The sequence below is a fragment of the Lagopus leucura genome, unplaced genomic scaffold (genome assembly GCF_019238085.1).
Source record: "Lagopus leucura isolate 7727_CA_CO unplaced genomic scaffold, USGS_WTPT01 Super-Scaffold_100018, whole genome shotgun sequence".
Lineage (NCBI taxonomy): Eukaryota > Metazoa > Chordata > Aves > Galliformes > Phasianidae > Lagopus > Lagopus leucura.
This window is the reverse complement of record NW_024962272.1, coordinates 7,324,780-7,337,632: the sequence shown is the minus strand read 5'-3', so window position 1 is coordinate 7,337,632 and position 12,853 is coordinate 7,324,780. Positions and strand designations below refer to the sequence as shown.

General features: G+C 38.9%; 1 protein-coding gene across 2 annotated transcripts in view; it reads right to left on the bottom strand.

The window, feature by feature from the left end:
* Positions 1 to 4,330: 4,330 nt before the first annotated feature.
* The window catches only part of MAMDC2 (MAM domain containing 2), a 64,622-nt gene continuing 56,099 nt past the window's right edge, over positions 4,331 to 12,853 (bottom strand). Inside the window, exons 10-14 of one of the 2 annotated variants that reach the window (XM_042877410.1) lie at positions 12,142 to 12,235; positions 10,384 to 10,536; positions 6,630 to 6,889; positions 5,531 to 5,615; positions 4,331 to 5,232 (exon numbers count right to left, since the gene is read on the bottom strand). In XM_042877410.1, coding sequence (XP_042733344.1) covers positions 5,171 to 5,232; positions 5,531 to 5,615; positions 6,630 to 6,889; positions 10,384 to 10,536; positions 12,142 to 12,235 — 654 coding nt within the window. In that variant the 3' untranslated portion in view covers positions 4,331 to 5,170. Of the gene's footprint in view, positions 5,233 to 5,530; positions 5,616 to 6,629; positions 6,890 to 10,383; positions 10,537 to 12,141; positions 12,236 to 12,853 lie in introns of those variants that run through there. The other variant, XM_042877411.1, reaches the window with a different exon arrangement.

Sequence of the window (12,853 nt, the reverse complement as noted above, 5' to 3'; positions counted from 1 at the left end):
GCCGCATATACTCTGGATAATTTCTTCCTCTTAACTAAGTCTGTGAGGACTGAGTTTTCTGTTTTCTTTCCTTTTTCAGGGACAGAACATTGAATGTTCCCTTATGCAGAAGCTCTGGAAATGCCTCTCACTAATATTGTGTATTCTTGTTGCAGTAATATTTGCAGACTGTTGTGGGTATGGGCAAGGATGTACTTGGATCCAGTCACTCCTCATGGGCCAGAGGGAGTGCAGACACTAATGCCCTAAACTTTGCATGGGAACTAAATCAGGGATTTGTGAGCATTTTGAACTACAGTGATCTGTGTATACCCCTTCCTCGGTCTGTTATTTGAGGTATGAGAACCTTTTTGTTATGTTTCTGACCTTTTTTGGTGTCATTAACTGTAGTACTGGTCAAGGAATGCCATGGTTGTTGAAAAGTGTACAAGTTTTGATAGGAGATACGTGTATATGTTGGGGTTGCCTTTCTTATGGCTTCAGAAATTTAGATTCTCTGTGTAACAACACTAACAACGACGTCTTAGATGAAATAATGTTTGTATGATTTTCAGTGGCGTGCAGCAATAGAACAAGGGGCAGTCAGCAGAACCTGGAACGCAGGAAGTTCCATACAATCATGAAGAACTTCTTTACAGATAGAGTGATGGAGTACTGGAACAGGCTGCCCAGAGAGGTTGTGGTGTCTCCTTCTTCAGAGGTATTCAGCACCCTCCTGGATGCTTACTTGTGCAACCCACTGCAGGGAACCTACATTAGCAGTTATCTCTAGAAGTCTGTTCCACCCACTGCAATTCTGTGATGCAGTGATATTGTGGAGCATTCCACACACACTGTTCTTGTCTTGAAGGTCTACCTCTCTCCACAGAATCAAAAATAAATGAATTCATACTGTAGACTGTTAACAATACATGGACTTGCCAAATCAGTATATCTGTATAGCACAATTTGGATTGGCTTGGGAATGTTCAAACTGAATATTTTATTCGTATTTAACATTGGAGCAACATGCAGGGTTGAATTATACTGCACATTGGAAACAGATTCATCAACAGTCCAAGAACCCATCCAAATGACCTAGGTGGGCAGTATACAAAGCTGACAGGGAATCTCACACCCATTAGTCTTAGAAAACATAACCTGACAAGTATTGTCAAACTAAACTAGATACGCTTTTGGAGAACTAAACTCACAGGTGCAACAAGTATCAAAAACGTCATCACAAAATGAGATGGACTTGATATGTTACTTAGGGAACAGGGCACATGCTGCATGTTAAACTTAACCAAAGAAGAATGTTTTATCACTATCCATAATGCCACCACTTGTAGCTCATACAAAGATGAAAGAAATTGCTGATAAGACTTATGAACTGTTCCAAGCTTTCCAACCAATAGACTGGCTTGATAGACTCTCACTCAGATCCTGGTTCTCCAACATTTTACAATCTCTGGGACTGATGTAGTGGGAAAAATGATTGGCACAAATCAGGCTAGCCTTGTTAATTGGGCTTGTGTTCTTGATAGTTGGCATAGCTATTGTTAGATGTATGATTACTCGGCTGCTTTCTTCTGTCTCTTCTCTCTTCACTCCTTCAGTTTGTTAATATCACCATTCCTGCAAATGAACTTTAGACCGTTTTCTTTGTTACTCATGGTTAAGCCGCCAGGTGATGTAAGAGACCACTGAGGAACTTGCCTCAACAACTTCAGTTCAAGAGAGAAGATAGGGGAGGTGGACCAGGTCCTGCTGAGGCAGGGCAGTGAAATGTTTTACCCATATCCTTTTATGGTCACTTACTGAGGAGAAGGTGCACAAACACCAGAGACCCTTGCTGAAAACTCTCAAATCTTCTGGAACTCCTAGCTATGCAGATGCAAGGTAGTTGCCACCTCACAGGCAGTCACTGAACAGCTGTACTATATAAAGCTGAGAACACATGTTCTGCTGTCATTGGTTGACCCAGAGATCAAGACCCAATTCTAGATAACATGGGACCTGGGGATGTGGTGAAAAATCTCTTTCATTATCCTCTTACCCTCTTTTTCTTTCTGATCCCTTTTCACTTGTTTATTTAGTAGCTGTTGCCTAAATGTGCCTTTAAGTAGTTGACTAGGAAGTAACACCTGTTCCAGAGTGCCCTTCATCCATAATGGTTTTGTTGTTACAAGTTACCTAGTTTTGCCTCAAGGTAGCTGATCAATTGCGTTTGGAAAGCTGCGAAATTGTTTTGTGTTGTTCCTCTGAGTATTTACACAACTCTGTCTATCTTTTAACTCCTGCCAACCAGGGAGTGCCCTATTTGGAGAATTCCAAAGATTCACCTTCCTCACAACCCACTGAGTGGGATGAGACAAATTTTTTTACTCATGTATCACGCTACCAGAAAAGCATGCTGTCTTTGTGGTTTTACCTTACATGGTAGTCCTTTTGGAGAAGTGGGTGTCCTGAGCATGTACTTACACTCACTCCCGAGCTCCATTAAGATCCAGATTAATAGAATGCCACGAATTTAGGAGTTTGTGCTGTCTTATCGAAGCCTCATGATTGTAAACTTGAGTTTACATTAGATTTACTTTGATGTGACACAATATTCATCCAGAATAGAGTTTGATTTACATTGAATAAACCTGGAATAACAGTAATATTTTCTGTTGTTTTTTCTGTACTTCCACTGATGCAACTGGGATCAGATTTTGGTATTGTTTTTTAAAAAGTAGTAAGGATAATGACAAAATGTTAACCAATGGAAAACATTTAAAGAATGTAAAAGACTATTATGCAAGAGGGTATTAAAAGACCTTTTCCTCTGCTTAAAAGACAAGTTCAGTTCCACTGCAGCACAAGTCTGCAATTGCAGCAATCAAATACAAGCTTTCTAGTGTCTGGGTGCTTTAGCAGCTTTTGAAGTTTTCATAGCCATTCTACAGATTGTACCACAACTCAAAGCAATTACTTGTAAGTTCTCCAGTTGCTCTTGAAGAAATGTTCAGACAGTGAGTAGGCTGAATGCGGAACAGTCTCAGAATTGGTCTTTGCCTTTCTGTGCTCCCTGTACAGTTACTGCTGCAGTGAGAGAGCAACAGACAGTACACAAAAATGGATCCAGGGAAGAATTCAGGTGCATGGCGAGTTTTGTAATTGGGCAGAATTAATGGGGTGTTTTTACATCACCATAAAACTGAAGCTTGCCAGTAGAGAAATCAGAGTACATCTTCCCTGTTTTTCAGATGTCTTACAGCCCTTGGACTGATAGCGATTTAAAGCAATTTTTCAAATTCTCCCTCCATTCTTTAAATCCCGCAGAAGCAGAAATGTTGTGGGATGAATATTATCCTCACTGATATCTTCAAAATAGTTGTACCAGTGAGGTTCCTAGATAACCACTGTGAGAAGAATAATTTGCTTATGTTCTCATCTGTATCAGTCTGAAAATGATCACTTTGTTGGAAGGAAGCATAGCTAAACGAAGCTGTTAGAGGCAGGGCTGAGACAGTTACATCTTCTGCTTCATTTTCTTTTATAGAGAAGTGAGAAGTACGGAGAATCATCAAACGTGGTGAATTTAATGACTTCACTTTCACTTTTTTAAAATAAATAATTTGATCTGAATGATTGATGATACCAAAGCAATAGCTTTATAGAACAACTGTAAAGCCACGTGAACTTTAGGAAACAGTCCACTGATTTTGCTTGGTTTCATTTGCATAACATAATTGCAGGAATCGTGGTTGGTAACCAGCTGTCCACAGGACTGGGGGTAGCTACGACAGGCAGCTAAAATGTCACTTCTTTGGTGTGTTTCTCAGTCTCTGGGAAATAAACCGTGTCAACTTATGTCAATCAATAAGCAAATATGCATGTTATTACTGAACGTATTTTAATGAACAATTTTGCGTATGTGTGTCATCAGAATGAAAAGGCTAACAGGCTAGTTTATGTTTTTTTTTCCTAAATGCACTCTGTACCTTTCCATGTAACAGGCTTTGGGTGGAGGGTATCTAAAATAGGAACCTGATCCAGCATGTCCAAGGTCCTGTTGATACTTAAAGCTAATTAGAAATGCCACATCCTCTGTTCTGAAAGGATCAAAGGCTACTTCCATTCTTCAGGGTGCCTATCTTGCAGAAACATCTAGTATGTTAGAATCGTTTCTATGGGTCAGTACAGGAACTTCCTGTAGTAGATCAAACCACTTTCCGTGTTACACAACCCATGCTCTTCATTTTTTCACATTCACAGCAATAAATGCAGGCTATTATATTAAGTTCTGTTGTTCTTCATTGCTCCAATAACTAAAGCCTAAAGCAGACTTTTTCAAAGTTACATTTTATTAGGAAGTTTTAATGTTTTCAAAACAAAACTTCAAACACAAATATAAAAAAAAAGTCTTCAAAATTAACAGGTTGTGTGAATTCAATATCTTATCAATGCAATTGCAAGGTACTGTAGTTGGGTAAAGTGTGAGTACATTCTTTGTGAGTGTACAAACTGTTTTATTTGGCAGTAGGTTACACTGATTTATACTGAAACATGAGAAGTGAGCTTCTTATTGCTAAGAATGACAAATACATTTCTTATGGTAAAAGAATACAAAAACACAAAAATTACCAGCAAAGTGTTAAAGAGTTTCCCAGAGAGAATTGTCTTATGAATAATTGCACTTAGCCTGTAGGATATTAGTAGTATCTAATAGTATTTTCTTTATTCTCTTAAAGTATTTATTATTTCCTTAACATAAAGCCATTCTGTACCCAACACAAAACATTCACTGAATGCAGATTTAAGATAACACAATATTAGATTTTAATTGTGCACCTTTGCTTTCCTCTTTTTACCTATATACCAGAAAGATTTACGCACCAAAAAAAAAAAAAAAAGCACTAAAATACTGTGTTGAATGATCTGTGCAAAATGGGAAGCCTCTATATAGTAATTGATAACCTCATGCAAAAGAGAAAAAAATTAAAATTAAAAAACAGTCTAAGAAGCCCTGAGTCAATAATTTCATTGCAAAGGCGAGGAACACGAGTGCTCTGAGTTTCTCCTACTCTTGGGTGATTATCCAAATGAGTCCAGTCTTCACTTAAAGCACATTTTAATACAGGCCGCTGTGCAGTTTCTCACATAAAATCTTTCTATGCATTCCACTTCTTCCAGCAGACTGTATTTAATACTCAATTTCATTTAAGCTGTCTGGATAGCCTGATGAAAATTGAATTTCTTCCACTTCTAGAATACAAAAAGGGGGAAGTACTATAAGTGCTAGTATTTTTTAATATATAAAAGAGAATATAATTACTGTGTTGGACTTAAATGGAACCGCCATACAGCTTTTTGAATGTGCTACAAAATTTCTAAGAGACCAAATTCTGAAGAATGGTTTCACGCATTAGTAAACATTCTACATGAACAGCAACATAAATGCAGATCCATCCAGAAGGGCTTTAAGGAAAGACATATCGCCTAAGTACAAAAAACACTGTGTGACTTGCTAGATGTCTCCTAAGAAAAGCGAGCTTAAACTTACCTAAACAGGGTCCTGCTTGGAACAGAATATCATCAATAGCTGTGTCACTTCTCATCGACACCCCACGGATTGCTTCAAAAATAATCTGTAAAGATAAGACATAGTTTTTCAGGGATACCCTACCTAGAAGGAAGGACTGAAAGAACAACTCCTCCCCCCAAAAACCATGCAGTCTGTTCAGGGATCTAGTGTGTCCTGAAAGCCTGATTCTTGGAAGAACACCTCCATACTCCATTACTGGACTAACTTCCTTGGTCACAGACTTTGAATATGTACTATGCTGAGGGGAACAGATTTGTTCTCACAGTTCGGTAGGACACTTCTTTATTTTGAAACAGTGATAAATCTGCTCCAGTGATGTAATGCGCCTATTTTCCTTTTCAGCTGAAATGTATTGTCATGTGTTACTCAAATGAAAGACAAGAGAGAGAGAGAGAAAAAGAAGAAAAAATAGAAGAAAACATTCTGTTGTGATTCATCATTCCTGATGAAGCTAAACTATGATTTTAGTGAAACACTAGTAGTCCTCAGCCCAGTGCTATTTCAGACAGTATCGGTTCAGCTTTCTCTTTGCATCATTCCTTGTCTTTGGTGCCACCCTGAAAGACGTAGCCTGTTTATCACAGCTTAGTGACAGTATCAAATTTAGACAAGGTTTTAGATGGTGGAAGGAAAAAAAATTGCACGTCACCTAAATACAATCTACCACTACTGAGAAGAAGTGATGGAAAAATACACTTAAATAATTTTAGAAAGTAACTCTAAGTTAATGAATTAATTAACGCTTCATTTAACTCTAGGACCAGGCTTCCCAGAGAGGTAGCTGAAACCCCATGCCACTTCAAGAGGCATTTGGATAACGTGAACAGTAACATCCCTTAACTTTTGGTTAGCCCTGACTTGGTCACGGAGTTGGATCAAGTGATTTTCATAGGTTTGTTCTGTTCTGTTCTCTTGTTTGCTATCCCAAAATTATGCATTAATTCAGCTTATTCAGATGTCCATTCATTCAATGATGTCTACATTTATTTTATACAACTCAAAACCTGGATTCTAGTGCATAGCTCAGCTTTACCTTCCTTTTTTTTTTTTTCCTTACCTGGTAGTTTCTATCACTTTCATATTCTATCACTGCCCTTAGCCACGAGATGCTTTGCTCCCCTGTCCTCCTCCACAAAGGAATCTCTTCATCATCACCTTCTCTTTTTAGATATACACTTAATAATCCGGTCCCAGCTCCATACATGTGATAGAAAAATGTCAAGCATTGTTTTCCAGAGGTCCCTCTTAGTGATCTTGAAATTAGGTATGCTCTCTGTCCATAGACCATGTTGGATGCCTCTATATACATGTAGTATCCTTAAAAAGACATACAATCAAATATTAATAAAGAACAATACATTCCCTCAACCCGTTCACTAGTTCATTACACAAAAACCCATGACTGAAACTTTTGAGAAGGAAAACTATATGATAAACTATTTGCTGTACTCGTGAATTGCAGTATTTGCAATACTGTAATTGTTTTGTTCTGCAGTAATGAAAATGCTTGTGAATGCTAATATAAGAACACTAAAGAAAACACAACCAGTGAAATATATCACATCAGAAAGCAATGCAGAATAAGAAAACAAACCATATTTGTTCTGAAACCAGGAATATGCTTGCTTAGGCTACGTGTAGGAGCCCATGCTATTAACCAGGCAGATGAACTGAAGTACCTCTTTTAAATCACATATGACATCAATAATATTTTCCTTCTGTGATCAAGATGCAAAGACATGAGTGAGTAAAAGTGGATTACCTAGAATCCACAAAAGAGTGCGAAATCATCACAAATTATGATCTTTGGAAAAATTAGTCATTAATTGCTGGCAGACAATTTATTCCCCTGCTTCTTTGAGATCCATCGTTTAGTGATTTCCAACTAAGGAAGGGTCCAGGCTGAGGTGTATGATAAGTCTGAAAAACATCCCCTCATCCCACCTGCTGCGCATGGCAGCCGTTTTGTGCTGTGAGAAGTGCACCCCACCAGCAGGTGCTGAATCCAGATTTTGCAGCAACCCTTCCTACAGCCCCACTGCTTCCTATTGGTCATGCTGGAGAGGAAACTGTCCTTCTGCTACTACAAGTGCAGGAGTCGAGATAGACCCCAGGAGGAAGGAGAATCATGAGGACCAGTGAAGCAGGGGGAAGACTGAGAGCAGCAAGAGCAGCCGATAGATCTGTCTCAGGATCCTGAAAGCCCTGTTACCTAAACAAACCCATGCTGAAGTCATCCTCTAGGCAGCGCTGTAGTTTGGTGGTCTGCAGCACTAGAGAGAAAGGGTGAAAAAGATGAGTATCTGCAGCTGCAGATCTGTAAAGAAAAGACCATTTGCTGTGGTGTGCTGGAGAACTCCCTAGGGTTTTTATTCCAAACAGTGCAAGTGGCTCCACGAATTTTGATACTAACTATGCTTGAGAATTATCTGAGTTAAAAATCAAAACCTACAGCTCATACTACAACATACTGGAGTATCTTGCCTTAGTTCTAAGGCCTGAATCATGTTATAAACTGTTTGAAAGACTATATTAGCTCTTTTTTTGTGAATTTGAATCCACGTATTTCTACAGTACATTTCACTGCAAATGCATGATACAAGGAATAAACGTTTATGTTGCTGTAAACATGTTTTCCTGTCACAGGCCAAGCTTAAAAGATTCTCTTGCTTCACCAAGAATACAAACTATCAGACTCCAATCTCACTATGCTTAGTAAAACATATAAACTGGAAATGGGTCTGAAGTCAGTTTCAGGCTTAGAAACTAAGAAACACATTGTTTTCTTTCTGCAAGCAACTCTTCTAATGTGTTGCTCATTTAAGAATATTGACTTTGGAAACAGGAGAACTAAAATATTGAGTATTTGAAAGGGGAAAAATGGCATTGCCTAGGGAATATCCCCAGGGGAAAAAAAAAAAAAAAAAAAAAAAAAAAAGCAAACATGAATGTTGAATTACTTTACAGAACTGAGTTTCAGTTGCCTACGAAAACAATTTGTGTGTCAATATTTTTAGTATGGTTTATTCCTTTCAGCTTATATTATGCAGAAGAGACTGCAGGTGGCACAGACATGGCCTCTCTCCAGGATTGTCACCCACATTTCAAAAAAACCATCTCAAATAAAGTTCAGAAACTAGTAGAAAAATCCTCACTTACTTTGAGGATTGTTATTACATACCTACTTGATGCAGAAAAAGCTGACAGTGTAGGTAACAATGGCTTAAAGAAAATTAGTTCAATTCCTAAATATGACAGTTTTTCAAATATTGCACTGGAAAAGTGACAAGAATTTCAAGATTCCCTTCTGAAAATCATTCCACAGCACTAAGGCATCGTTATTAGGAAAAAGTTCTTGTTTCATATTTAGACTACATTTTTCATTTGCATCACTTAGCCAATAGAGCTGGTCAGAATGTGCTCCGGTTTCTAAGTTAAGCTTCTCATTTTTATTTTAGAAAATGTAAGAGGAATTTCAGGCTTTAAAACTTATCTATGAAGTTACAAATTTTTCTACTTAGAATCTTCACTGTTTGTAACTGACAGTGAAGTCATTTATAAATAACTTCTTGGCACTCTGAAATTTCAATACTAACTGAAACACTCCCATCTGCATTCTGGATTCCACATGCAGTACTTAGGCTGTACAGCCCCAGACATCACAAATCTGTCTCTGCAGCTGATGTCCATACTCTGCTGAGGGTGCAGCTATAGAGATTTTGCTAGGAGGTAGGAAAGGGATATTTTGCTGAATACACACAAAGTCATGTTTTTACATGAAGAGATCACAAATAAGGTAAAACTCTTATTTAATTAACTGGAAACAACTGTTTTCCAGATTACATTCAATTAAGCTTGCGCAGAGCAAGATTTCAGATGCACAGTTGAAATAACTATGCTGGATGTGATTTACACTCAGTCACAGCTGACAGAGTAATAGTAGTTCTTGGTAGCATTTTGAACAGGTCAACCTCTCAAATAGCCCAGCTAAAATTTTTAGCAGACCAGGCTGATAGCCACAGTGAGAGAGTCAGCCTGTCTGCCACTGCCTTTGTTCCTTGTTGAATGAATACTTTCCCTTGCGGATAAGGGCAAATCCTAGGCACTCCGAGTCTTCTGAAACACACATAAAGATTTGAAGTTCACAAGTCTTAGGCAGCTTCATCTTACACCAGAGCTAGTGGAAGCATTGCTGAGGTCGTCTTCTGCAGGAACACAAGTGCCCAACACAGAAATGCAATTCATAATTTGCAAAGGTCACTGGGTATGACAGTTGCAGGGGCAATTTGGATGTAGTTTCCTGTGAGCTCATTCATGGTGATGGGGGCCTCATTCACTTAAGTCCTTCATACGTAAAATGGCACAGTACAAAGAGTGAAGTGGGGTGATGGAACAGATTTCTAAGATAAAGGGCCTGTGGGACTGCTCCTGTATTACCCATGTTTTCTTCTAAATTCAACTAAGAAGGTACTCATGCAGAAGAACTGAGGTTTACCTACTTGTTTGCATTTTTGCTATAGGGAATATTCACATAAGCTAAGGGTTGGAAGACAGCTCCAGGAAAGCCACCGTGTGCTTTTTTCTCCCAAAGGAAAGGCTACTTTAGAACATGAAGACTGAATTCTCCACTTGGCATGCAGATTAAACATCGCATTCTCTGGAGGGTCCTAGTGAAACCTGTTTACTCCATTTGATCAATAACTGTTGTGAATAAAGAAGCAAAAACTTCCTGTTTTCTAAGTTACCATCCCAAAGCATTTTGATTAATCCTTAATCTCTGTTCAGAAAGTTCAGTGTGAAGCTTAACTCACCTACCCCGGTAGTGTGGTCCCCTTTTGGTCCAGTGTAGGAGGTGGGAGTTGGACCCCTCCTTCTCTGCCAGCTCCCACGACCTCTCTTCTTCTGGGTAAACACACACTCATCTTTTTCAAAATTACACTCACCAGGAGAGGGTGGCAAGAGATCTATAACGAGATGTTATTGTTTAAAACTGCAAATATATTAGACAGATGTATGGAGAAACGACACAAACAATGTATTGCTTCTGCTGAGATCACTTTTGTTTACCTAGCAACAGATGAGTCACAAGCCTATAAAACCAGTTCCAAACTGAAATACAGGATTTTATTTCATTTTCTTCACAGCTATTGGGAAATCTGTGCCTTAGTGTGGTTAACTAACATCTACTAATATCCTTTAAAACATCTCCTGCAGTTTGCTGTATTTCCTTCACTCCTGTGGCACTCAAGACAGTTGAATAAGCTCCAGTATGTGTAACATGCATTAACAGATCCTGCCACAGAAAGAGGTTTCTATGATCTGAAATCAGCTGCCACAGTGAGTCCTGCTGTTTTGCCCTGACATCCGATCCCACCACCACATGCAACAGACTGCAGAGCTGCAATTACTGGAGTATTTTCAGGGTTACAGCCCCATTAGATGATGTAAAAGAAAGTATACCAAGAATTCCACTGCTTGCCAGTATGATAATAAAGAAGTCTCTGCCCTCTGTTCTGCTACAACTTGAATTTGTGCTTCAGGAGCAGGCACCGTGAGCTGCCTTCCCTCTTGGCCAGAAGGGAGCATTCACACCTCACATACTGAGGGTGGTTTAGTACATTTTTGCTGCCTCCGGTGACAAGTGCCAGCATGACTGTGCATCTAAACATCAGTTCTGCACCTTTGGTTCATTTACAACTTCCTTAGGATCTACAGAGCCACAGAATAGGCAAATGTTGGATATACTTTAGGAAAAAGTTATGTAGCTTTGTACGTGTGACTTGTCCCTCTTCAGCGATGGCACTAGCTGTTTGGATGCATGAATCCAATTAGAACAGGTCATAAAATAGTTATTACTACATGGCAGTAAAAATGGCATGGTCAGTCTGCCTCATCACCATTTCAAAGGCATGGCTGTATTCCAGAAGTGAATGGGATTACAGATTGTGCCCATCTCATCAGAACTGCTTCCAAATTAGGATACAATCGTTGCATTATCAAACCTTAAAAAGCCCCAGAAGAGGGAGTGTGAGTGAGTTCAGAGGGGTTACCCTGTGCATGTCAGAGGGTAAAGACTCACTCAGAAGCACTGAATTCCTCCCACTGCGGGTGGAGAGTTGGACTCCTCTTATCTGTGTTCATTACAGAGCTTCAGCTCAGATAAGAGCCTGTATCTTGGCCTCACACAACTGTATTTCTGGGCAAAAGGAACAATGTCGTGCTTTCAAATTTGTGCTTTTGTGTGCACTTCTGGTCTTCTAATGCAACTGAAAATTGCTTTCCTGTCTGCTTTTTATAAAAGGGTCTTGAAAGTGTGATCCCTCATATACAGCTGCACTGGAGTCAGTGAAGTTAATTAGGAGTTAACAAAATCTGGTCCTCACTCTATGTGTGATACTCCAAAAATTGGATTAATGCAACACCTACTGAAAAACACACAAAGAACAACAAAAAAACAGTGAAATGAAGCCAGTTGTAGGAAAGGCCTGGGAAATGATGGCATAAGATATGTTCTTATTAAAAAGGGGAAAAGGTAGCAGCTGTTGGATGACAAATACTCTTGGTCTTACCAACAGCCTGACAGCTTCCCAGGCTCAATGATATATCATCCAGTGCCACAAGTCCACAGTCCCAGAAGCTCTTACACCAACTCACAAAGACAACCTGCAATAATGGACAAAATTTCATGTATCTCCAACAAAAGCTGGCACTGTTTAATGTCTGAAAATTTAGCTCGCTTTTTTTCCAAACGCTTTAATGATTTAATACTGACAGTACAGAAAGGATGAATTAACTTTGATGTGGCACACACCAGTAGTGCCTAAATGACTGACATATAAAATCCAGTGGATTTTAGATATTTTCATTAAATAGAAAATCGTTTCCCATTTTTATAGTCAAATGATATATTTATGTATGTGATTGACATTTTACTAGAAAAGTGAGCATTTTTTAGAGCATGTCAAAGGATGACTCACTAAAGTTGTTTTTTTTATTTTCATGTCTCCAACATAACAGCATTAACAGCTTAAGGTCCTCAGCCATCCTGTACTTATAACCAGGAGGTGTTACCCATGGAAAGACAAATTTCAAAGAGTAATGCAGAGTGATGGCCAACAGGGATGGCCCAGACAAACTGCAAGCAAACAACACAAGGAAATGAGGTGAGACTACTGCACAAAATGGGATTCATCAGAAATGATAGAAGGCCACAGTATCATAAAGCAGAAGGCTGAAAATGCTACCATCACTCACAGTGTTTATCTGGGTTCTGTGAAGATT